The sequence below is a fragment of the Microtus oregoni genome, unplaced genomic scaffold (genome assembly GCF_018167655.1).
Source record: "Microtus oregoni isolate MIOR12 unplaced genomic scaffold, Mior012 000037F_ref0000500, whole genome shotgun sequence".
Lineage (NCBI taxonomy): Eukaryota > Metazoa > Chordata > Mammalia > Rodentia > Cricetidae > Microtus > Microtus oregoni.
Window position 1 is genome coordinate 5880556 of NW_024543096.1, and position 27550 is coordinate 5908105.

General features: G+C 36.3%; 2 protein-coding genes across 7 annotated transcripts in view; one reads left to right on the forward strand and one right to left on the reverse strand.

Moving 5' to 3' along the window:
• Orc4 (origin recognition complex subunit 4) overlaps nt 1-13540 on the reverse strand; it is a 39781-nt gene extending 26241 nt beyond the window's left edge. For 3 of the 4 annotated variants that reach the window (XM_041631395.1, XM_041631396.1, XM_041631393.1), the window contains exons 1-2: nt 12647-12797; nt 554-627 (exon numbers count right to left, since the gene is read on the reverse strand). In XM_041631395.1, coding sequence (XP_041487329.1) covers nt 554-610 — 57 coding nt within the window. In that variant the 5' untranslated portion in view covers nt 611-627; nt 12647-12797. Of the gene's footprint in view, nt 1-553; nt 628-12646; nt 12798-13481 lie in introns of those variants that run through there. The other variant, XM_041631394.1, reaches the window with a different exon arrangement.
• Nucleotides 13089-27550, forward strand: part of Mbd5 (methyl-CpG binding domain protein 5) — a 296787-nt gene continuing 282325 nt past the window's right edge. For all 3 annotated transcript variants that reach the window (XM_041631387.1, XM_041631389.1, XM_041631390.1), the window contains exon 1: nt 13089-13735. The gene's annotated coding sequence lies outside the window, so the exon portion shown is untranslated. The remainder of the gene's footprint in view (nt 13736-27550) is intronic.

Sequence of the window (27550 nt, forward strand, 5' to 3'; positions counted from 1 at the left end):
ATAGAATGTCCTTTTTCCCTTTGTCATCAGAAGCATGTAGCTCAGCACAATATGTGTCTTCCATGGTCAAAGCTCTGGTGATATCCTCAGCATCACACTTTCTAAGGCAAGCACATTCAAACTGAAAAGTAGAAAATAAAACTTGCCCCATGTAAAAATGAAACAAAATGTTGAACATAAAAAAAACTCCAAAATAATGTAAAAAATAGTATCTATTGAGTTCTGCAATATATCAGTATTTCTATAAACGATGACCTAAAGAAAGATGAAATTAAGAAAAGAGTTTCATATACAACATCATCCAACAGAATAAAAATACTTCAGAAGCCTTCAAGAACTTTAACAATAAAAACATGGTTTATCACTTCACATACAATTTTTCCAATTTGGACAGCTTTGTTTTTAGCTACTCTTTTAGGAATTTACAAAGATACCTCCTTTAATAATATAAAGCAGTCTAAAAAGTGCAAAGGAAAAAAAATCAGAAGAAAAGATGACTATTTTTCTGATCATCTTTAGCAAGGATCTGAGATTAAGGAACATACATACTAACCTCTGAAAGACATTCTGCATGTATTACGTTGTTACTCTTGGTCTTACGATTGCTCATTTTGACCAACTTAAATCCTAAAAAATTAAAAATAAGATGAATAAATACTGCTTTAAAAGATCATTTAAAAATTACATTTATAGAATCAGATACAAATTCTTAAATGTAAAAAATGATTAAAATTCTCAAACAAGAAACCTACAAACATGTCCATTTGTATTCTCACAATTGATATGATTCTCCTGATTATTCCTCCCTTCCCCCAAAGATACAATTCAATTCAAGCAAGTACTTTTTCTTTCATACAGAATGTTTCTCCTGTCCAACCATCCAATGGAATCCTTCTTACAGAACACCTTCCATTTCTTGTTCTACTTAGGAAAACTACACAATCTACACACTAAGAGTTAAAGTCTTTGTTCAAGAAAACACAATACATATTGAGGATAATGCAAGCTTAAATTAAGATGGAAATAAAAAACTTAAAAGCCCAGATAGAAAACTCAGAGAAAATCTTTTGAGTAGAATTGACAAAGAAAAACAAAGACTATCAGATCTTGAAGTAGAGGAAGACTTGGACCATGCAAGCAAAGATGGCAAAATGAAAGAACTGTGAAACACCAGGAAAAAAACAAATCTTAAATTATAGACATAGATGTAGACAAGAACCCAAAGCCAGTGGAATAAAGCAGAGCTTAAAAATATATAGAAGAATACTGTGGAATAGTCCTTCTGTACACTGTGTGAATATATGTTGGTATGACTGGTTTAATACACAAGCTGACAGGCCAATAGCTGAACAGGATAAAGTTAGGCAGGAAAGTCAAACTGAAAATGATGGGATAATGAAGGGCAGAATCAGAGGAGTCGCCAGTCATATGGATAACAAGTTGGATATACAAAATTGGATAGAGGTAAAAGCCACACAGAGCAATAGAAATGACTTACGTTGTTAAGAGTTAGCTAGTAACAAGCCTGAGCTATTGGCTGAACATTTATAATTATTATTAAGGCTCAATGTGATTATTATAAAGCAGCTGCACAGAGAAACTCTGCTTACAGAAGAAACTTTCCCCAAATTAAGGAAAGATACATGCATACATACATATATATGTATACACACACACACACACACACACACACACACACACACACACACACAGACTGTGTTTTAGTTATGGTTTCTATTATTGTGATGAAACACCATGCCCGAAAAGCAAGCTGGGGAGGAAAGGGTTTATTAGGTTTATACTTCAGCATTGCTGTTCATCACTGAAGGAAGTCAGGACAATATTTAAGCAGGGTTTGCAAAGCAGTTGAAATAAAATGAAAATGAAATCAATGCCCTGGCAAAGCCAAAGCATGCATGGGCAGCCTGTATATGGTGGTTCTGTTGAACTTGTCCATATTGGGTTTCACGATTCAACTGCTTTGCAAAGCACTCAGTGCATGTTTTCTTCAAGCTGGTACCACTGTACACTGGGCGACTCCACATGAATGCTTACTGAGATGTTTTTGAATGAATTCTGTAGTAGGCAGAAGTCCTACTTAATTATTATAAAAAGACAACACTGTCTTATCAAGATGCTGTAAATAAATTTTCTTTAATATATATATTATTTATATTATATATATTAATATATATATTTCATATATATATATAAATATAAATAAATAAAACAAGAATTTAAGCAAGGGAAGATCCTGGAGGCAGGTTCTGATGAAGAGGTCATGAAGGGGAGCTGCATACTGGCTTGCTTCCCATGACTTGCTTAGTCTGCTTTCTTATAGAACCCAGGACCAGCAGCCCACCCACCTTGGGCTGGGCCCTCTCCCACTGATCAATAAAGAAAATGCCTTACAGCTGTGTAGTGAGCCGGACAGGATCGCCATTACAAGATGGCGCCGACATCCTGTCTTGTTGGAAATAAACAACTCCATATTTGGCTAAGCCTTTGAGAGCTGCTTGTCCCCCGATTCCCGCATGCACTGCGGATAAGGGTCCCTGGGCCTATCCCGATGCAGTCTGGTGTCAGTTGTTGGTGGCAGCCAATCACAGGGCGACCCGTGTGCCATTTCCATATATAAGCAGCTGCTGCCTTAATGCTCTCGGGCCCCTTCGCTTCATGCTCTCTCTCAACCAAGGGCACTCCAATAAAGCGTGATCTGAGAAGAATCCTCATGTGGTTGTTGTTCTTTCTCATTGGTCGAGAAGTCCTCCGCACAGCTGGATCTCACAGAGGCATTTCCTCAATCAGAGGCTCCTTCTGTTGACTCTAGCTTGTGTCAAGTTGATACACAAAACCAGACAGTACAAGATGCAAGAAACATACAGAACAAGTAAAACTAGAAAAGTCCTTATGGCATATTATAGTCAAAACATTAAATAAACAACAGAGAGGATACTAAAAGCAAGAATAAGAAACATCAACAAGTTATCTATGAAGGAAACATACAATAATACTAGCTGATTTATCAAATGAAACTTTTAAAGCCAAAAGAGGCTTGGACAGGTTGTAAAGACTATAGATGCCAACCTAGACTACTGTACCCAACAAAACTACCTGTAATAGTGGAAGTAGGAAGAAAAATGTTCAACTCATGGAAACTGAACCTCTAACATTTTTTAAAAAACTATTATTCAGGATTTTTGTACTTATCCTGTTTTTGTATGTATGTTTCCATATGAGGCTGAAAATTTTTTTCTATTTCTGTGATGAATTGTATTGGGATGTTGATGAAGACTATGTTGAATTTGTAGATTGCTTTTGGTAGAATGGCAATTTTCAGAATTATAATCTCATGAATCCATGATTATAGGAGACCTTTAGATCTTCTGATGTCTTCAATTTCTTTATTCAGTGTCTTAAAGATTTAATTACAGAAGTCTTTCACTGTCTTGATTTTCTTATCTGAGCTGACAATACACCCGAAAGCCAAAGACAAAAACCCCAACAGCAGACATAAGAAGCCCTCTTTTAAAGCTGGCTAGAGCTGCCTAACAGAGTCCCCCAAATACAGCCAAAGCTGTTGTCCTTTGCTACAAGCTCAAGGTGGAAGGTAAGTCCTTATTGCTGAAGACAGCATACACTTCAGAAACAGGGCCCAGAGACATCTGAGCTTGAACTGACCTGAACACCCTCTCCTCAAGGATTAGCATTCATGGTACCAGAGACTGGCACAAAAGCTTCCAAAGGAGGGAAACAACCAACAATCCTACCCAGCTATGACACCTGTGAACCACGTCAGTGACCAGCATGGTGGCACACATATTTTGGTGGAATTAAGACTCACTCAACAAATGGGATGCCATGCCTGGCACTAGAAACCTAGTAATTACTCAGAACTAGTAATAATGGTTATTAGAGAAGCATCTACAACCATTAATTTGCTAAACCAGCATAATCCCTAATAAAAATCTATAAACGATGGTTTTTATACGCAAAGATAAGTGTATTCTTCACACCTCAATAAGGAAATTTCTTTCTGAAAAAGATGAAACATCACTACAGAAAACCACAATCAATCAAAATATAGAGTCGTGGAGTCTAGTTCTAATGGATATATAGAGAAATTATTCCAGGCACCTAAGACTCAATGAACATTCTGTAATGAGGGGAGGAGGTAAATTTTTAAGAGCTAAAAGATCAGGAAGTTTGCTGTAGGACTATGTTTTCTAGTAAAATTAGAAGCTATACTCATAAAGTCTCACCAGCATGACTGCCGAAACATAAGTTGAAACACGAATGATACCAATGGACATTCCAAACTGGACTGGGAAAGAACCACAAGGTCTCAACACTATACAAAAACTATAGGCAAGTTAATAAAGTTTGGAGTGGGAGAGGTGGTTGTGGTAGATTAAATAAGAATGGCTCCCATAGGCTCATATAGGTATGGCCTTCAAGTAGGTACTGTCGTGTTAAAAGAAATGTATCACTGGGAGTGGGCTTTGAGGTTTCAAAAGCCCGTGCAAGGTTAAGGTTCAGTATCTCTGTCTTTGTCTCTCTCTCTCTCTCTCTCCCTCCCTCCCTCCCTCTCTCTCTCTCTCTCTCTCTCTGCTCATGGATCAATATGTAGCTCTTAGTTCTGCTCCAGAGCCATGCATGCCACCATGATGATAACCAACTAAACCTATGAAACCGTAAGCAAGCTCCCAATGCTTTCTTTTATAAGAGTAGCATTGGTCGTGGTGTTTCATCACAGTAATAGTAACTCTAACAAACACAGTGTGATGGAGGAAGGTCATTGGCCAATAAAGAAACTGCTTGGCCCTGTGGGTGGAGTAAACAGAACAAAATGCTGGGAGGAAGAGGAAGTGAGGTCAGAGACTCCACAGCTCTGCTCTCCTGAGCAGATGCCTCAGCAGAGACGCCATGCCCCGCTCCCGGGATGAAGCTCCGACCCAGGATGGACTAGGCTAGAATCTCCCCGGTAAGCGTACCTTGGGGTGCTACACACAGATGATTAGAAATGGGCTAAATTAATATGTGAGAATTAGCCTAGAAGAGAATGGGCCAAGCAGTGTTTAAAAGAATACAGTGTCCGTGTAATTATTTCGGGGCATAAGCTAGCCGGTCAGGCAGCTGGGGTGTTGGGGACGCAGCCTCGCCGCCGCCCTTATTACTTCAACAGTGGTCTTCCCCAGGTAGGAGGACATCAACTGGTCATCCAGTGCCAAATGGTCAACTGTGAAAACATGTATACAAATAGCATTAAATACGGATTCAACGGGCCATATGAAGGACTATATATGTCAGCAATAACAATTCCTGAAAAAAAAAAAACAAACCGCAGGCCATGAATTTGAAAGAGAATAGGAAAGAGTATATGGGAGGGTTTAAAGGGAGGAGGGGAAGCAAGAAATGTTGTTAACAAAATTATAATCTCAATAATAAACAAAAATTAATAAAGAAAATGTTAAACAAATTTTAACTCCTAGATCCACAAAAATACCAAGGTAACAAGGTAAACAGTTTCTTCCCACATTTGAGAATCAATGAGAGACACTGAGGATATAAATTTAATGGAGCAGGAGCAGAAAATAGATGAATGTTTCCCTACCTTGACACATTTATATGGGTTCCTATGCCTGACACAGATCTTAAGAAATGCCAAGCAAAACTTTAAGAAAATATAGGAACAACACTAAAGACGCAAGAGAAACTTTTAGCTTTGGACCCGTTTCTTAAATAAGCAGTAAACAGAGTCTAACTTTGAACTAATTAGTATAAAATCTACTAAAGATTTATTTACCATCACTCCTCAAACACATACCAATTCTTGCAAAGCACCAATGAAACTCACACTAATGTTAAAGTAGGAAATAATCATGATCTTATAAACATATGCTCAAAAACATTTGACAAAATATAACACTGATACATGATATTTAAAAAAAATGAAGCAAAGTTGGGGTTTTTTTCTGACATGGTAAATACTATTTATAAAAAAAGAACTAGAGCTGGCAGACTTACTTTTAATGTAAAATGCAAAAGTTTCCACTGTTTTTATTCAAATGGTATTAAAATCCTTATAAAATGCAAGGTAAGAAAAGTCAAGGACATACACATGAAGGGGGAAAATGGGCTTTGCCAAATACCTATTGTGTAAGCTTATGAGTAAGAAATATAAAATTTCCCATTGCTTTCTTATGACACAACATAATTTCCAAATTAAAACAATACTATTCACATTTACAAACATATGTGGGTGCCTATTTGTGCGTGCATTCACACACACACACACATACACACACACACACACACACACACACACACACACACACACACACACTCCTAGGTACAAATCCAGTAAGATATGTACAAGATCTATATAAGAAAAACCACAACATTCAAGTTAAGAAATTAACTCAGTTTGCCCAACCCAGCGTTAAGCTGGACTTAACTAAAAGGTTCTGCTCTTTAAATTTCATGGTTTGGAATATGTAAACAAAAAGACTCCAACTGGGAGGAAATATCTGATCCTATTTGACTAGATTCAAAATACACAAAAAACTCTAAAAATGCTATCATGAAAACAGCCTATTTTAAAAATGCTTTTAATATTTTAAAATATTTTAAACTCACATCTCATCAAATAGGGTGGCAAGAAAGCATGAGATGCTCAATATCATATCCTTAAAGAAATTAATAGTCAGAAAGTTTTCTATCACTCCACAGCTATTAGAAAATTTAAAACAACAATTTCATTAATTGCTGGGAAGTCTTTGAGTTAATGATAACGCTGCTTGTATTATTTAACACGCAATAGTAGTAAGTGTAAAAAGAGGGCAGGACCCTAGCATCAGGGCTTTATTAATTTACTGCTCTTTGCTTCTAATTGTGGATGTAACCTGACTTTTCAAGTTACTGCTGCTATGACTTTCTCGTCATGATAGACTGGAACCTGAAGCTGAGTTGGGGTGCTTTTGTTAAAATATTTATAACAGCAGTAAGACACTTATGGTCTATGTATTTTACTTGAAATTGATGCCTAGCCTCTCATTGGGTACACCTGAATTCAAGTTATTTCCTACCTAAATATCTAAATAGCTGAGATTAAAGCTACATGCTACCATATCCACAATTAATTTTTACTAGTAACCATGGAAACTTAGAAGCAGCATGTTTTTCAATATAACAAATAAACTTATACAGCCCTACAATGATTTTTTTACTGTGCTAAATAAAAAGAAGCTATGAAACCATGAAAAAAGACAGAAATAAACTTTAGATAGCTACTCCTAAGTTAAGAAAGAAGCCAAGTGGGAAATGCTACAGACTGTCTAACTATAGAGATGATGAAACAGGTAAAACTATAGAAACACTGACAGCAGCCACAAGAGGTATTTTCCCTCCATGACAGCATACTAGAAATACCATATGACATCTCCCAGAGTGTCATACACGGACAATTCCACTGTCAACTTTGGACTTGCATTGATGTTTTAACATTGGCTCATTAACTGTAACTAATATAACAAACTAAGGCAGGAGTTCATACTAGAAACTAGGTCAATAGTAGAGAGTGCTGGACAGGGTTGACAAGCAGGGGTGTAGGAACTTACTCCTGTTTAAAATTGCATGTTTAACTTACCTTATACATTAGTTTAATTCTGAAACCAAATTTGCCTCTATGTACAAGAAGACAAGATATTAAGACTAGAAAATATTTTTAAGCAGTTTATTTCCTTGATGAAGGAAGGTCATTGGTTAAAAAAATAAAGAAACTGCTTGACTGGCCCTCATAGGTTAGAACACAGGTGGGTGGAGTAAACAGAACAGAATGCTAGGAGGAAGAGGAAGTGAGCTCAGACTGACAGCTCTGCTCTCTGGAGCAGAGATGCCATGCTCCCTGCTCCTGGGCAGACACATGCGCTGAAGCTCCAACCAAGGATGGACATAGGCTAGAAGCTCCCTGGTAAGCCACTTCGTGGGCTACAGCAGATTATTAGAAATGGGCTAGTCCAGGTGTGAGAGTTAGCCTAGAAGAGGCTAGATAGAAATGGGCCAAGCAGTGTTTAAATGAATACAGTTTGTGTGTTATTTCGGGCATAAGCTAGCAGGCAGCCGGGGTGCTGGGGACGCAGCCCCGCCGCTCTTATCACAACATTTCCTGTCTAAGGTAATGATTTCAAGAGTGAAAATGACCACTTCTTGTGGCAGTCCAGGCTCTAATTCTGTATTTTAGAATCTGGGTCAAGTGAATCATGGTAAATTCAAAGCTAGTCTAGGTAACACAGGGAGTGCTACAACAGCCTAGGGCTACATAGGGATATCTTGTCTCAAAACCAAAAAAACACAAAATAGACAAACAAAACATGATGTACTTTTCCATGGTTTATATTTAAAACTGCCTCACAACTCTTTGTTACAGGGAGACTTTACTTGGCACTTTTCTTAGTATTGGACAATTACGGTGTTGGGTAAGATAGTTGTCATAGTCTGTATTTTCTGTCTCAGAACAGTTCAGTTACTTTGGCGAATTCTTCTGGTATTAAATTATACAGCTTTATTTATTTTATTTATTTAATTTTTTTTTGGTTTTTCGAGACAGGGTTTCTCTATGGCTTTGGAGCCTGTCCTGGAACTAGCTCTATAGACCAGGCTGGTCTCGAACTCACAGAGATCCACCTGCCTCTGCCTCCAGAGTGCTGGGATTAAAGGCGTGCGCCAATTATACAGCTTTAAATGACATTGTTTTTCAATTTTAGGAATCACTATTAAAGCTGATGTAGATTTAGCCTTTTAATACAAATATTCCAACCACTTACATGTCTTCATTACATGTGATATAGGAGACATTAGTAATGGAAATATGACAGTTTAAAATATCAATGAAGTTGTATCTTGGCAGCACGAGAAAAAAGGTGATATACAATATACAATCTGTTTACATATACAAAACAATGCAAATTAATTTCTTATTTTTAATGATATATGTAGTTAAGAATGCTAAAAGGAAAACTGAAAACCAGTAAACATACTCTCACTGATACCTTATTTTGGGATAGCTGTCAATGTCTCTGTAATTTCTACATATCAGTTGTCCAGTCCTAAGCAAATGCTACTTGTCAACATATCCTTCCCACACACTCAGAAAAATCAGGAACTTCTATTACTTACTAAAACAACAAACAGTGTACATGAGGTTTAAAGTTATAATTAGAGGCAGGCTGGACAGATCATCTTGCGAGGCCAAAACACTCTCACTTGCACACACTGACACTGAAAGAAATAAAGCACTCTGAAACTACAAGCCCAAATTTAAAAAAGGTAAATCAGAGATAAGTTATATATCCAGTCATTTCTATGCTGATGACATATACAAAAGATATGGCTGGTAAAAAGGCCGACTCATTTGATACTGCTGGATTATGGTAAAAATATCAGAGCGCACTGCCCACCAAAGGTACTCAGACAATCGCCTAACTTGAGAAATTAAGGGCAACGTAATTAGGGTAAAGGAAAATGGCATAATTTTAAGTCCTGTTAAATGTTATAAATATAGCGGGAAATTCTAAGATCTTGGTATGAATAAAGTCATTGGCCATTCAGCTCTTTATTCAACCAATCAGAAGGCTCCTTAGTAAAGACACATCTTCACAGTGTACAAAGAGATTATCCTACAGCATATTCATGTAATTTTCCAAAGACCACAGCTGGAACAAATACCCAAGAAATAACGAAACATTGCAAGTCAGCAGAAACACTCAATCAATTTAGAACCTGTACTAAAAAGACAACAAATTAACTATAAATACATGAAAATGAAAGTCAAGGTTTCAATTTTCAGGAGGTAATCACAAACAGTTCATTTATGTTTTTTCAACGACAATGATATACTGATACCAGAAACCACGAGGACTCTCTAAAGCATACAAAGAATTCCACCTCCCCTCATCATAGTAAAATGGCAGAAAAATCATTCCAAACAAAATATTTTTAAAAAATAAAACAACTTTTTCAATGTACCTGGAATTAGATTGAGAGCTAATTGCTGGAAAACAGTAACAGAAGTCACCCCCCTTAAACAAACAAACCAGCAGAATATTATCTTCAAAGTGGTGAAAAACCATCAGAAAGCTGCAAGAAACCTTAATCCCTCAAAACAGAACCAGAACAAGGGCTTAGAAGCAAAGGAGTAAGAAAAGTGGGTGGTTGTCTGCATTAAGGAACTTCTAGAGAACATACTGATGTAAGAGGAAGAAGATACCAATAGGACGGTCAGAAAGACAGTACAGTAATCAGAAGTGGCAAAGATGAAGAAACTAACTCAACATTCAAAGTTGAGAACACTGCTGTCCAAAGTAAGTGTAAATTCCAAGTAATTTAATATTTTCTAATATACTTAATAAACACTATAAAAACAATTCCTACTCATTTGTACTATTAACATACATTTCAAGTGCTCAAAAGCTACATGAAGTTGATGACAAATGTACTGAATAGCACGAGAAGAAAACTTGTTTCCTGGAGATAAAGCTAAAAATAAAGTTTAAGGAACAATAACAACATATAAACTCAGACTGTTAAACATACTATCCAGAAGATAAGTAATACTCCAATAACAGATTAGCTATCTGCCACAATGCTACAAATCCCTACGGGAAACAGCAAACTAAAAAAAAAACTACACAAAAACTTATAAAGATGATAAAAAAGAAAAAAAAACAATTTCTGGAGTCAGGTGGTTGTGGCACACATCTTTAATCCCAGTATGCAGGAGGCAGAGGCAGGCGGATCTCTGTGAGTTCCAGGTAGCCTGGTCTACAGAGTGGCTCCAGGGCAGCCAAAACTTTCTCAAACAAACAAAAACCAAAAAACAAAACCACAATTTGAAAGAATAAATCCAGTCAGTAAGTTTCTGAAAAAGAAATATCTTCAGTACAGAACTGTAATCAAGGCATTACAAATTATAAAACTAGATTCATCAGATCGGCAAAATTAAAATATCGTTGATGAGATGGCACAAGTCAGAGTCTATCACACACCAAAACAGGAGTATAAAATGTCATATCCATTTTAAAATTTGGTGAAACTGAAGACAGACTTATACAAATCACATAGATAACTATGTGCATAAGAAAACATTTATGCAGATATTCATAAATATTCTAAACTAGATCGTTTATAAGTAGTTAAAAACGAACGTAAGTCTGATATCCATCAAGACTAACTGTGACTTTTTTTTTTTTTTTGTAAAAGCTTGTATTGGGCTGGAGAGATGTCTCAGAGATTAAGAGCACAGGTTGCTCTTCCAGAGTTCCTGAGTTCAATTACCAGAAACCACATGGTAGCTCACAACACCTGAATGAGGTCTGGTGGCCTTTTCTAAAGTGCAGCCATTCCTAGCGGCAGAGCACTCTACACATAATATTTATATATATATATATATATATATATATATATATATATATATATATATATATATATATCTTGAAAAAGCTAGGCGCTGATGGCACACACCTTTAATCCCAGCACTAGGGAGACAGAGATAGAAGGATCTCTGTGAGTTCGAGGCCAGCCTGGTCTCCAAGAGATAGTTAGACAGCTGGGAACCTTTGTCTCGAAAAAAACCAAAAAAAAAAAAAAAAAAAAAGATTTTCTAATAAAGAAGTTTTCGGACCATCTGACATAATTACCTCCCTCACACAAAGAAAAGGTAAGCACAGGGTAATGGATACATGAATAGGGCCCATTGTATGAACTTGCACCAAATAAAATTTGTAAAATAAAATAACTTGGACGGTGAATCATACTAAGCAGAACTAAAGTTGATACTAATAATTAATTCGAGGATCTTCGATTCTTTAAAAAAATCTTATTAAGTGATTTCGCTCATTAAAAAGCAATCTTTTTAAATATCTTTATAAAAAGCAATGAAAAAGTAACGACTTTAATTGTAAAGAATATGAAGGTGGAAAAGAAACCGTTAATTCACTATTAAAAAAAAACACCCAGATAAAAAGCTTTCTCTTCTACGCTACAAGGAAAGAAAATTTGGAGGTGTCTCTTCTTTAAGGACAAAACTCAGCATGAGGGAACCACACAATCCCAGGCATTCTCCCTCAGAGCCTGCAGCCTTTTGTGTGGCAGCATTCGGCAGAGCGTGCAGGGAGCCTTCCCTCAAACCTCCCGTGCCCGTTCCTTGCCTACTGCTTCTCCAAAAATCCCTAGGACGACAGAAAAGGAGGGGATGCAGGATGCGGCCCCGGCAAGACTAACTAGAAGTTGATCCAAATTCACACATCCGGATTGGCTCTTCCAGAAGGGTCCCAGGCTCAGAAGCAAGGGTGAAGTGGGGGGCCACCTGCAGAGAGACCCCCGGTTTCCTCTCCACGCTGGCCAATCATGTATCTCCCCCTCGAGCCTTCTGCACCGAGTCTCAGCAGATCAGTAGCACTCTGCCCCGCTCGGGGTTCCGACCTCAGCATCGCCGGGGATCCGGGACCCTGCAGCAGCCCGTCGGCTCCGGGCCTGCCTGGCCTGCACGAGCCTACCTCTCTCCCAGTCCCCCTCAGCCTGACATCTTCGCTCCTTCCGCCCGCCTGCGGCCACAGCCAACCCGACCCTGCCTCGGGACCCACCTTACCTCTCGCTGAGAAGCCTGCCTACCCCGGGGCAACGCCGGTCGCCGCCGACAGCGAGGACCCAGGACCGTCACCTCCTCCCCGGCTCCGCTTTTCCCTTGCTGCTGCCAAGCGCCCACAGCTACTCCCAGCATGCGCCGCGCTCGCACCGCCTCCCCGGCCCCGCCCCGGCCCGTCACGTGACCTCCCGCCTCTTCGGGCCCCGCCTACTTCCGTCCCTCCGCTTTCCCTAAGGAAGGAGGAGGCGGCTGGGGGTGTTAAAGAGTAGCAACTTCCTCCCTCTTCCCGCCCCCGCCCCTCTACCCCCTGCTACAATGTCTTCCGGGTCGGCGGCGCCTTGGAGCCTTCTGGGAAAACATCTCATTTCCTCCCCTCCCCCTCCTCCTGCCGTCAACCAACCAGCCTCCCGTCAGAAAGGGACATGCGCAGTGAGTGCCTCCCGTCTCTTCTACCCGAGTCCCCCCCTCCCCCCCAAGCAGAGAGACCCCAGCAGCAGCAGCAGCTGATGATGAAGAGAGAGGCAGTGGCAGAGGGGGGGCACCTTTTATTTCTATTTTTAAAGGGACAGGACACTCATTTTACCCCACTTCAACCTTGAATTGAGGGGGGTGGGGGGAAGGCGGCTGAGTTCCTCCCCCACCCTCCAGCTCCGAGCCCTGAGTGGGGGATTGAGCCGGAGAGAGGAGAGGAGTTTCTTCTTCTTAGAAAACCCCCATCCACGACTCCTACCCCCCTCAGCCCCTCTACTCGCCTGCTCCCTGAGCCCCTTCCACCCTCCTTCTCTGTGGCCGTGAGAGGAGGAGAGAAAGAGACCAAAAGCCTCTTAGCAACACAGACCCTTTGCTGTTGCTGCTGCTGCTGCTGTTGCTGCTGCTGTTGCTGCTGCTGCTGCTGCTGTTGCTGCTGCTGCTGTTGCTGCTGCTGCTGTTGCTTGGCCCTGGCTGGAGACATCTCCCTACACTGGGAGCAGCCACTTCCCCAGCTCTCCTCCTCCTCCTTTGCCTCCTCCTCCTCCACTCCCCCCCTTTATTACCCTTTGTGTCATCCTCCACAGCTCCAGGGAAGGCACTCAAAAGTGGGGGGCAGGAAAGGTAAGTGCGTCTGGGGGGGCTCCATTGCCTTCCTCTAGCTGTGACTTTCACTCCGGGCGGCAGGAGCACCAAACCTCTTACGCTGTGGAGCTCCGGGGTGAGGAGGGGGTGGTGCTGGGGGGTGAGTGAAGGAGGGGCTGGAGTGAGGAGGGGTGTGTGAGGTGGGGTGTCCACCCTGTCAGGGAAGGGAGGACACTTTTATTTTCCTTTGCTGTTGTCAAAAGTGGTTTCTCCAGCTACCATCTGATTGTGCCTGGCTTCAGTGGGGGAGACTACAAAAACAACCCCCTCCTTCCTCCAATGAGGCGCCAGGGAAAGAGACAGAAAGAGGCATACTTTCTAGATGTCACTTAAAAAATTACGTTTCGAGAGCTTTCTTCTCTTTCCCCAGGAAAAGCTGCCTGCATTTGTTTCTGAGTGGGAAAATGTCGGGATGTGAATTGTGTTGGAACTGCTTATGCAGTTGTAGACCTTGAGTGTTTCTCTTTTTGCTTCTGTCTGTGGCTTGGATATTGACTTTAGGGTTGGAAGACTTGACTGGTGTTTATGTTACGTGTTTAGTTTCTCCATTTTTTAAAATTTTGTCTGAAATTGCATAGCAAATTTCAAATTTTAGTTCATGAGGCCTTTGGTTGGGTTTTACACTTGTATTTTCTTGTAAAATATTTATTTCATGTTGTTCAAGTTCAAAGCTTAAAATGCTTGAAATTTAAATGCCACTGGTAATATCTTTGCCCACATACGTTTCTGGTATTTATTTTCCATAACATGAGAATATTAGCTATTTCATAACTAAGTGGTTTTTTTTTTAACTCTAATCTTTGTAACTTGTCTGAACAAGTCATCCCCATTGAAAACTTTATGTTGTTCTTGCTGCATAGAAGGCCAAACCTCCCCATCAATATTTTGCTCGGTTGGTACCACTTTCAGTTTTAACTGAATTATTTATTTACTGTTGTAAATTGAGACGCGTTTTTCATCCAGAGGTAGTGACCAAATTGTTCACAACATGTGAAGGAAAATAAATTTTTAAAATTCACTTTCATGAGCTAAAAAAATCATCAAGTTGTAGCTAGTATGTTATAGTTAGATACAAATCGAAAGGTAAATCTGGATTTAGACTTATAGAATAACAGTTTTGATAAAAATTCTGCATTCTGTGTGGTATGTTCTTAGTGGTTTCATTCTATAGTGCTCTATTTTATTTATATTTATATATCATTTATATTTCAAAAATAGTGCTATGTTTTATTTCATAAATACTAAAAATATATTTCTGTTGTAGGCCTCATAGCTGCATCTTACATTGGGAAGTGGTATTTTGTTTCATTTATGGATTTCTTTCCCCTTTTTTGAAGATGGATGCACACATTCATCTCCCTATTCTCTCTCTGTGCTCCTCTCTCCGTTTTTAAAAACTGCTTTGGTTTCTCTGATTCTATAATTTATGTCAACAATAGGAGAATAGCAATTTGATCAGCAAGAAGGATGGAAGAAATAGAAATCTATAATGATATTTGAGATAGTATCTTTGATAGAGTCTTACAATGTGATGATCCTTTTTGTTTGCTTTATTTTGTTTTCTTAATGGTAAAACCAAACCATTTTATACTCATATTTTAGTGACTGAAAGTCAGTACATCTGTAGAAACTTGTGCAGTAAAATTTTAATTACCAACTGTGTATAAAATAGACATTTACACACCGGCGGGGAACTGTGTAGCAGTAAACAGTATGGTCCTTTTTCTTTCATTTCTGTTATAAATTTGAACACCTTTTTTTAGCCTTTCTCTGAGATGTGATTGCTGCACTTGAGCAGAAATCTGTGCTAGTTTCAATTTTGTCTTCCATCATAAATATTAGTAATATTGTTAATACTAATACTCCTAAGCTTTTCTGTTTTTTTACACACTTAGCAGTCATAATACAATGGATAGGAAGGAGAACTTATTGAAGGCACCTATGTTAATAATGCACCCTGTACAGACAATGAGATAGTAGTTGTCTAGTGGGCAGCTGAGTAAGAATTTACAGGCTGGAACTTAATGCCTGTGTTTAGTTTCTGTTTCCTCTGCTTTGAGACAGGGTCTTTTGCATATAGCCTTTTGAGTGGTGGGATTACAAGCCTGTGCCGCCATACCCAGCTGTTTGTATCTTCCTTTGAAAGAGTTCCTATTCTCCTAGTTCTTACTTAATCCCTACTATGGTTAGACCACTCTGTATTTTCTGTAAAGGAGGTAACAACTTATGGCTTGAAAACCTTCTATATATTTTTAGAATGCTTATATTTTAAGTGTTAAGTACTGTTGATATTTTAGGAGACCAATTTTTCAAGTCGATAATACCTTGGAGGTCACATTATATAACTCGTCACTTTCCAAGCTGTAATATTTAGAAGACCTGAAGAATTTACTCAAGATTCCAAGATTATGACCAAGGGTTTTTGGTCAGAAATGAAAACTTTCATGCCTAATTCCATGTATGGCAGTTCAAAGTTTTACACAGAGGCTTTTCTCGAGATTGAGTCTGTGATCTGGAAAGCTCTATCTAGACCAGACTAGCTTAATTCACAGAGATCCACCCGACTCTGCCTCCTCAGTCCTGGGATTAAAAGCAAGCAGCCAGCATGCCTGTCTAGACTGATCCTTCCTATGAGTGTTAAGGTGCATAGCTTTAGAGCTACGATTTGCCCACCTATAAAGCAGTAATTTGATGTTGCCTCTTGAGAGGCACTAATTTCACTGGTTGTGGATTATTTCTTCAGAATCATTTAGCTTTCTCTACTACTAGTCCCCATCCCCCCACCCCCAGTTAATCAGCTAAGTAAATAAATTTTTACTCTTGAAGTGAAAATCCTTATTTACAAAATCAATTAGAATTATGTATGTTTATTTATGAGTTTGACTTAATGAACTACGTAAGGACAAAACTTTTCATCTGATTAGACCTTGTATGCACCTCATTCATAGTAAACATGGTAGGTATATAGTAGGGCCAACTGGCTGACATAATCCATATGATTTCTAAAAATAAATATAGTTGGTTTTTTTTTTTTCCACTCAAGAAGTGTGAGATTAATTCCCTTTCCTCTTTCCCCCCTCCTTCCTGGTATAATTCTCATTACCATGAAAGTTTTTTTTTTCCTTGAGAGTTTTTTTTCTTGATATTTGCTGTGGCTCTCACATTTTCTAATTAACAGTTAAATTAAATGCTGTTAAAAATGTAGTACTCATAATAAGAATTAAAAAGATATTTCCTTCTAATCATCAGGATAGAATTTGAGAAAAGTGGCTTATTTTGAGTAAGCAATTACTTAAAAACTTGATTCAACATGTATTTGTTCACTGTTCCCTTGTTTCATCTCAGTGAGCAAATGATATCGTAAGATGTTAGGATGAGTAGGCCACCTTCACCAGCTCTATAAAGCGGTCGCAGTCCTTACTTAGGTGACATGTGTCCCTGACTTTGTTTTTTTTGGTCCTTACCCAGACAATTATCAGCTTTCCAGTTCTCTATGGATATGAAGATTTACACCTAGTCATCAGTGGGACCCAATGAAGTCAGCCAGAAAGCCTATATCCACTTACGTGTCTTTGCAAACTTTGTTTGATTTTTGAATGTCTGTGAAAAATAGATTGTGCTTAGAAATTAAACATCTGTAGAATGTCTTCTTCTCCTAGGCCTGTGGTAGGCATCTGAAAACAAGGGTAGGCCTGCAATCCCATGTTAAGAGAGTTAATTGTATCCCACAAATGCATTGGTCAAGTATTTTTCTTATAACTAAAATTTTATATTAATAATAATAATATTGTTAGGTGGGAAAATAAATGTTCCAGAAGATTATTACTATATTTTATTAGAATAGACTAATATAACAAAATTTCTACTTAATATTGTACTTTAGAGATTTTCAATTCATACATAATTCATGAGCTTTAGACTATGAAAGTCATTTATTTGGCTACTTTGTTGAGTTTTTATTCTAAATATAATTCTTTAATTTGAAGATTATTAAAAATGTTCATTAAATGTTTTCAAATAAAAAGCAATTTTCTCCAAATTTAATGTTTTGTTTTCAATATATTTTTTTCTGTTAAACCTCAGACAGCAGATAATCTTTCATGGTTTATAGAAAAGTATACATTTTCATTTTGAGTGCTTAAATATTTTGTACCATACTTTAAGCAACTCTTAAAATATAATTGAAGTCCAGTAATTTAGTACTGACTTTAAGTTTTAGAATTTTTAGTATATTCTAGGCGTATTTCTTCAAGATCCTCATGAAATTTTTTTTTATTTCTAAATCAGTTGAAATGTTTAATACTGCTTATGTGATACTGCTTCTATAGTTTTAATAAAATGAGTCAGAATTTTCTCAATAGATGAGTTCTTTAAAAAGCAAAGAATCCCGTATCAGTTTCTTTAATAGCTTTAATACATAATTGAACAGTACCTTGGAGAGAAAAAGCTACATTCGCTTCTCAGTTTTGGCCATGTATGTTTGAGAATAATGTTGATTTGCAATTGAAGTAAAGGAGTGGATGCCTCTGCTGACTAGTTTAATACCATGAGAAGTAAATTGACTCTAAATGGTAAATTCAGAACTCTTTCACATTTATTGTTTGTGTTTTAGTAATACTCAGGACTTATTGTAAGTGTGTAGCACCTTCATGAATATATCATTTTTACCCAGTCTTTCCATTTGTATTTATTGTGTCATGTTCCAAATGAGGAAATCGTTTACCAGTCAAGTATCTTTTACCATTAGACGGCACTAAGCACTGTATTGCATTAGACATAGGGTACTCTTAGTTCACAATACAATCATAATAAAGAGTTTTATCTATCTGGACTGTGGAAAGAATTTGTAAAATGATGGCTCTGATAGCTTTTTAAGTAGGATGATAAAAAATTTTTCAAAGTGTACAGGGTGAATGGAAAAACATACCAAATCGAAGTCTCTTATAGGATACAATCCAGTGTGCAACTTAAAGCATAAGTAGTCAGTCTTCCCGTTACAAAAAAAATAATAACATGACAGAATTCTTTATTTGACCTTCCTCTGACTGGCATGGAGTTACATTTAGCATTTTGCTAAATGAACTTGGAGATTACAACAGTATCTAACAGTATGTAACAAGGTATTTCTTCTAACAATTTTTATACAAATGTTTTATTAGTGGAATGCCACAAAACAACAGGGTTCTTTATTTTAAAGCAGCTACCAAATTAAAATGATTTTTAGTGCAGTAAACCAGATTTGGGTTTGTTTATTTATTTATTTATTTATTTATTTTGCTTCTTTTGCTTTCTTTAAGAAAAAGGGGAGTTAAGTCAAAATTTACTATTTTCTTAATGAGTTAATCTGGAGGTTCTGTCTTACTAAATGCATATTCACACTGTATACTCACTTTGAGTTTCATTCTATAAGCAGTATGCCAGTTCTTGGGAACATTTTGAAGTGCTAAAAAAATCTGTTTTTCTGTTGTAGGTAAGAATAGATAATTACAAATGATTTCTGACATATGAGAACAATAAAAAAATGGAAAAGAATAAGTCTGATCCAAAATAATTCTTTTAGATAACCTAAAAGTAAGAATCCTAACTCTTTTAGCATTTCTGTTTGAGGAATTAGATAATACTTTAATGTTGGAATATCTCAGTATGTCTTCATAGAGAAAAAAGGTGAGATATTTATAGACTAATGCACATTAATATTTATTTTTTAATATAGGTGGACATAATGGAAATAAAAATGCTAATGATGTTGAAGAAGCTGTAAAGCTTATACTTCTTTCAGAGTTAGATATGATGAAATTTTCATCTAGCATAGTTGGCCTGTAAAACCTTTTCTTAGAGAATTTTTCATTAAATTCCATAGAATCGAACAAATTAGCAGAATATTGCTTTAAAGGAATAAAATGAGTTATGTAATCAACTGTGAACTTTGCAGGAGTGAAGTATTTGTATATTGGTTCTTTGCTAAATTCTTTGTTAGATCAAAAGTTTTATCAATCTGGAAATTTTTTGGTTTGGTATTACTGTTAAAATTTAAAGTCTTGTGCTGATTGCTACCCCACTTCTTCACTGCATGTCTGTATGTCAGAACCTGGAAGTACATATGAAAATGTTTCCTAAGACCCAGTCTTAAACTTTATTTTCTTGTTGCTATGGTTATTGTTTTTTGTTTGCTATGAGTAAAGACATGTTAGCCATTATTGTACTTAATCCATACGTTCTTAATATTAGGATTCAAAGCCATAGTTGCGGCTGCACTACTTACTGTAGTAAGCAAAACAAGTACTCCACAGTCAAGGAAAACAAGTATTGTTGTTTTACGTCGCTTCTTTGTTTGGGATATACTGATCTAAAGTGAAACTGCCATTTAAAGAAGGAAGGGATTTTTATTTGCAAATTATAAAGTTTTTCATTAATAAATATCAAATATCAAAATATTTAGAATGCATTTTAATACAGACAGAATTTTTTTAAAGCATTATTCCAAAAACCATTTTCCTCTTTCCACATTAATCACAATGGAGTTTGTGCTAAAGGATTTCTTGGCCATTTTAGAGACTAATCTAGTTAAAAGGTTTGTTTATGCTTCCCATCTCTGTTCTGCTGATGGCATTACAATGCTGGCCAGAGCCAGACATCTAACTGTTTATAACATTCAAATTTCAATTAAAGCTACAGTGTTTAGTTCACTACGTAGCAGCACGCCCATGCCAGCTAGAAGGATTGCTGGTAATGTATGTGGTGATTTTGTTACCAGAGGCTATGCTAAATTTTGCAACTCCTAAGAATATTTTTTTAAATATAGAAAGTGTTAGCATTTAATTCTTCTTATAGATGTATAAAATCAAACTTTCCTATAGAGATAATATATAGTATTTTCTATTTCTCTTTAACAATTTCTTTTGATGATACTGAAACCTAACATTTTTTATTATTTGCTTTCCTAATGTTCCAGTTTAGCTTCTTTCTTTCTTTAAATTTTTTTATTTGCTTATCAATTGATTTGGATCCTGGTTCTAGTTGGAAGAACAGAATAGTATGCTGCCTTTCCCCATAGAAAACAAGGAGTCATATTCCTGTGTTTTTATGTGTATGTAGGAAGTCTACATGCAAATAACAGATTTTAACTCAATCCTACCTTCTTTTCTGTGCTGTTACTCTTGCAGTTCTGTATGTTAAGTAGGTTGTTAAGTTGTTTTTCTTGTTATAAAGGTATAATGAATTTAATGTCTTTAGCTGTTCATCTATTTTTGTATCACCTAGTCATAAATTGACTTGACTTGTGTGTGTACCTAGTTTAATTTAGTAGGCACTTTTGCTAAAATATTACTTTTTTCCTACCGTTGTTTTACTTCTCTTATACATTGACTTTCTGTATATATTGTAAAAATGTTTTTGTTGAAAGCAAAATACATGCAGATATAAATGTATCATTTAGGAAAAATGAAAATTTATATAGACTCAATTGTTAGTAAAATCTTTAAATAGTATAATTAAAAGATGCATTTGGCTCACTTTTTAAATGAAGAAACAGTCTCTTTTTTATGGAACAATATAAGATAGTAAGTAAGAAATACAATGTGATATCTGAAGATAAGAATGAAAAATATACAAAATTTATAGATTTGTAGGTTAAATACATGGATAGAATTCTAAGATAAGCTAGGTAAAAAAAGTAAGTCAAGTAATATGTACAATATGTTGTCATTTTTTAAATATACTATCTTGTTATGTTTAAGAATGTGTATTTGTACAGATAATACAGTGCTTATTTTCTACTGTACATGTCATGAAAGTATAGACTCTGCCATCCATCCACCCATCCACCCATCCATCCACCCATCCATCCATCCATCTATCCATCCATCCATCCATCCGTCTATAAACAGACCTAGAATACATTTACTAACTTATATCTTTTGTGTATTGAAATCATCCGTCTAGAATTCTGATTAAGTTAAAGAACTCTGTATTTGTCTGTTTTAATATTACTTAGGTTTGATTTCAATATGTTTTTATTTATATTATCAAATTTATAATGAGAAAGTACATTTGTATATTAAAGTAACAAGAAAAAAGGACCCATAAAAATTGCAGGCCTAAGCAAATAGTTTCAGGAATAGATCCCCAAGTACCTTGAGGAAATTTCATGTTGTTAAAGTCATCATAGATTGATACAAAATCAGTCACACCAATCTATTCTTCTTATGTAAGAGAGTGAAGTCTTGTCTTCTGTAATGAAACTGTATGTTGAAATATTTTATTTATTGGATATCCTTCTAGTCTACCCCAAGCAATAATGAAGGGTGTAATTTAGGAAGTTTTAGTCTAAAATAGAAGGAATGCATAGACCGATTGTAAAACATTTTCATGAGTGGTACAAATTATTGTGTGTTCCCTGAAATATAGATCACATACATCACTTGACATTTCTACAGAGTTTTAGTATTTAGCTACTGTTTTTAATAGAAGACAAAAATAAAGGAGAAGGTTTTGAAGAATAAGGATTTTTCTTTTAAAGTGACTGAGTATGTCCTTGGAAAATCAACCTTGGAACTTTTGTAAAATTATTCAAAATGAGTATGTAAATATGCTTAGAAAAGAAAGTGTTAGAATTCTGTAAGGCTAATCACCATATACTTTTTGGGGAGGATAAGTTAATGTGGATTTATATAGAGGAAAAATATTGAGTTGTTACAGAAGGAAGTGATTTCAGGCAAGAACAAAGCTAATGAGATGAGAACATTGGCAAACTTACTTATTAATTATTATTTTATTGTCATTATTTTGTTTGTTTTTGTAGTCAGGATCTTACTATGTAGATGAGACTGGCGTGGAACTCATAGAGCTCTGCCTATCTGCCTACCCCTATCTCACAAGTGCTGGGATCAAAGGCATGCACTGCCATACCCACCCCTGCAGGCAGAACCACAAATACTAAAGTTAAAAATAATCTAGTAAAGTAACGATGTGATTAGAAATATGATACCTGTAAATTTTTGGTTTTACTTTTTTATTTCCCAGTACATAAATCAGAAAGGAAATATGCAGAAAAATAGAAGAAAATTATTTGGACAAAAATTAAGGAAATGAATAACTGTGCAGTTAGGACTAGAAGGGCCACTGGTTTCTGAAACTAGTGTGTCTGGATATGAGTTGGGAATGAAGCACTGTGGTTCAGGTAGTAAAACGTTACCACATTACAGCATGGTTTTTTGTTCAGTTTATTAAAATTCATACCCTGGTTAATCCTTGAGCAGTTATGAATAGTAGACTATAAAATTAAACATATTACATATAGATGCTAAAAGTAGAAAAGGCTAGCTTAGGTTTTCTCGATTTAATTTATGGATTTTGATTGATGTGATTTATCTTGAAGTAGTCCTACAGTTACAAACTATGATATTCTGCCCTTACCACCAGGAATTTTTTTTCCCTTTTGAAAATAGACAAATTTATTATGACAAACACGATGCTGTATCTTGTGTCCAGATGAAAAGAGATGTAATTTATATTTGAAAATTCGATTCTCATTAATTAGATGTTTGTTGTTTCCTTTTTACCAATGACTTGCCATTACCTTCCTTAAACTAATATATGTTGATAGCTATTGTGTGCTTTCTGAGATGTGTGAGTGAACATTAGCATGCTTCTCTGTCTTCTAGAACTAAACCCAGGAGGTGGAAAAGGTTATTAATCAAATAATTATGCCGATAAATGTAAAATTAGAACTTTTTGTCATGGAAAGTTACATGAAGTTTACTATTAGAGGTTTCAGTGGAAACAGGAGACATCTAATTGTGAGGTAATGTTTAGTTGTAATTTCTCTGAGTTTCCTTAATCACGATTGAGAAGCATTTCCTGAAAAGAAAAGCCCAAGGACTTTTAGAGGCTTAGGTACAAGCAAAAGTGCCAAGACGTTGACAGCAATACTTTCCTTGATCTTTGGGTTAAAACTGAATATAGACAGATAGTCTTTGTTCTTAATGAGGAAAGCTCACAATTAGTTATAGGTCGGCTGTTACTAAAGATGACTTTATTTCACTCTAAACCAATAATGAACTTTCCCATGCAGCCATGATCTTACTTTCAGATCCCATAAGACTCTTTTAATACAAATTTATTGGAAGCTATGAACAGAATATACTTATCTAGAGATAACTAGGCAGAACTTAGAAAAGGAATTAAATTAATATGTCTTTAAGTTCAAAAGAGAAGGACCTAATTGTGATGCCTAATCGATATACTGAAGTAAAAGCCCATTTCAGGTATGAGATAGATGATAACAAATGAAGTTATGGGACGTAGTTGTGTGGGGCAACTTGTGAAGAGGACAGTAAGACATGGAGCAAATCAAAGCAGAGAGAAGACAAAACCATTATAAACCATGCAGGTTTATCTTTAACTAGAATGTAAACACTTCACAAATTATTTCATGTACTGCTAAGAAAAATAGTGCTGCACAACAATGGTAATACAAATATTAGCATTTTTGTTCTGTTCATATGAACACATACAGTCAGAAATGGTAGTAAATGACTAGGCTGCACTCCTTCTCTCACTCCATGATGTTAGCCTTGAATAATTTGGTGTATCTAATTTGCATTAGGATTTTTAAAAATAAAATTGAAGGAATGTTAGTTTACCTTTTTAATATAATGTTATCATTGAATTGTGTTCATTCTGTTTGAGCTTTGGACACTACCTTATGTTTTTATTAAATAGTTAGCAGTCTGATTACTAGAGGTTTGAGAAACAGAATACAATAAGAACATGTAAGAACATGATAAAATTAATGTATTAAGTCTGTGGTTAACAGCAAAATATCAAAATATCATGAAGATGTATAAGAGTGAAAATATATTTAAGCATTCATTAAATCATTGGGATACTAAAGGTTTGGTAAATTCTTCCAATGCACTAATTTTATTTTACTTTTTTTTTATTATTTTTGGTTTTCTTAGATAGGGTTTCTCTATGTAGCTTTGGAGTCTGCCTGGAACTCACTCTGTCTATCAGGTTGGCCTTTAACTCATTGAGATCTGTCTGCTTCTGCCTCCCAAGTGCTGGGATTAAAAGTATGAGCCACCACCACCCAACTTCAGTGAATTAATTTTAAAGATGAACAGTTTGTAAAATAAATTTATCTTAATATTCTGGGATTCTCAGATATAGGTGATCATCTTCCCCTCCCACTCCTGCCTTCACCTCCCTTTCCTTTCTTTCTTATAAAATTACATTTATTTGTTTAATATGTTTGTATTTGTGTGTTTGTGTATTTGCACGGTTGTGCACAGAGAAGTCAGAAGATAACCTACAACAGGGCCAGCTGGTTCTTTCCAACATGTGAGTCAAGGATTGAACATGTCTTTAGTCTTGAGGACAAGTACCTTTACCCCCTGAGCCGTCTTCCCAGCCAAGACTATGCTTCTTGATGTTTAGAGTTCTTTATTTATTTACTTATAAATACAACATTCTGAGAGAGAGAGTATACATAGCATGGATACTTTACATATTTTTTCAGTACCTAGAGGAGTAGTGAGTTAATAGACCACCTATATTTGAAAAGCTTATTAGAATACTTGAAAGGAAAACTTACTGAGTTTAATAACTCTGGTCAGGTGTACTTTCTAAATGGGAATAAATATTGATTTGGGCATTATTCAGGAATTGCTGTGTTCCTTCTGCTTTATACCTCTTTATTATCTTTCTAGCAAAGCATATTCCTAAGGATACTAGTTCTGTGATAAATGAGTAGTACCCCTGCCCCCAAGGGTTTCTTTATCAAATAAGGTTAATAATTCATGGTTATAATTAAAGAATGGTAGATGGGGTTTATAGCATATGTTAAGGTTTATCAGTGTAAATTTCAAACCTCTAATATAATTGTTAATAATCTACTGAGTACTTCTCTGTGTGCCATGTACTGTGCTAAGAATTTTATAGGTATTATAATTCTTCTATTTTTAATAATATACTTTAATATATATGAATATGATCCCAAAATCTTTTCTTGACTTTTTTTTCTCTTTTTTCTTTTATTGAAAATAGATTTTTTTAACCCTTTACCTAGTATATCCTGATTGTGATTTCTGCTCTCTTCTCCCAGTTCCTCTCTAACTCCCTGCCCACCTGGATCCCTTTCTGTCTCTAATTAGAAAAAAAAAAAAACCTGATTCTATAGAATAATAAAATTAAGATAAAACAAGAAATGATACATCAGAATTGGGCAAAAAAACAGAAGGAAAAGAGTCCAAGAAAAGTCGCAAAAAATAAACTAAGGAATTCCATAAAAACATTAAACTGGAATCCCTAAAATATACACAGAGGATCTGCTGCAGATCTGTGCAGGCCCTGTACATGCTTTACTCATGTTGACTTTAGGCCTTTTTCTTCGTGTCTTCCGTCATCTCTGGCCTTTACACTATTTCTGCCTCCTCCCGGAAAGAATTCTCTAGGCCCTGCAGAGAGATATAAGATGGAGATATCCCATTTATGACTGAATGTTTCAAAGTTTCTCACTGCAAAATGTCTGTCAGTTGGTATCTCTATTTGTTCCCATCTGCTGCAGTAGGAATCTTCTCTGATGATGGCTGAGCAAGACACTGATCTATGAGTGTAGGATAATGGAATGTCGTTGGTGGTGATTTCATTGTTTTGTAGTTATAGTTGATTTTGTTTTTCAAGAACAATGTTTGGTTTTACTCTAGTTCTCTGATATATCTTTCTCTCATTTTCGGTCACCCAAGCAGTGCTAAGAATGGGTTCAATCTCATCAAGAGGGCCTTAAGTAAAATCACATAGTTGGTTGGTTACTTCCACAGACTTTGGGCCACCATTGTACTTGCATATCTTGCAGGCAGGACACCATTGTTGAGCCAAGGGTTAATGGCTCTGTTGGTGTTTGCATTTATCTTTGGTAGCATGCAGAATACCTTCCTGTACCAAAGACACTAGAATGTAGGGATGAAGGCTCTATGTAGCTACCAGCTCAACTCCTTCATATTCAACGACTTGTGTAGTTATTGTCTTTTGTAATAAAGTCTTGCTGTCAGTTTGTGGAGAGCAAACTATAGTTTTGGCAACAGCCTGGGTTGTTTGGTGGTTCCCTTGTGATGGACCCCTTTGGTCAGCAACTCAATTATATGCAGCTTCATTTCATGACAAGAGATGTCCAGTTGGTGCTCTGTTTTCCCATTATTTGACTATTTCGTTTAGATCACCAATATATATATATATATATATTTACTTTAGGAAACTTATACTTTATTTAGTTTCCATACTAACCCTAAATTGGCCTTTAACTTAACTCTCTCCCCATAGTCCCTCCTTCATCCCCTCTTCCCTTTCCTCACTTGATTCTCCCAGCCCAGCCCAGCCCCCATTCTTAGCTTTCTACTCTATTTCCCTTTCCTATCAAAATCTGTCTGTCTTCCTGTCCCCCAGTCCCTTACTCTATATGGTTCTACAGATTGTGGCTTGGTTATTATTGACTTAAGTTACTACATTTAATTCTTTTAACAAGTAGCAAATGATATAAGTTCTAAGAAACAAGTAGGAAGTATTTCTTATTTCTTTCTGTTTATAAATATAGGCAAATTTTCTTTAAAGAATGAAAGAGTAAAATAAATATCATTCTTTTGCTGCATCTTTATAGCACTGGGGAAAAAAGGTCACAGGCTTTATCCATAAAGCTAAATGCTAAATTTATCGTGTGCTTCCACTCGCTTCTAGCCACAGTGTTCACTGGTATCAACAATAAGCCATTATGTCATTTTTATTACTAAGCAGCAAGCA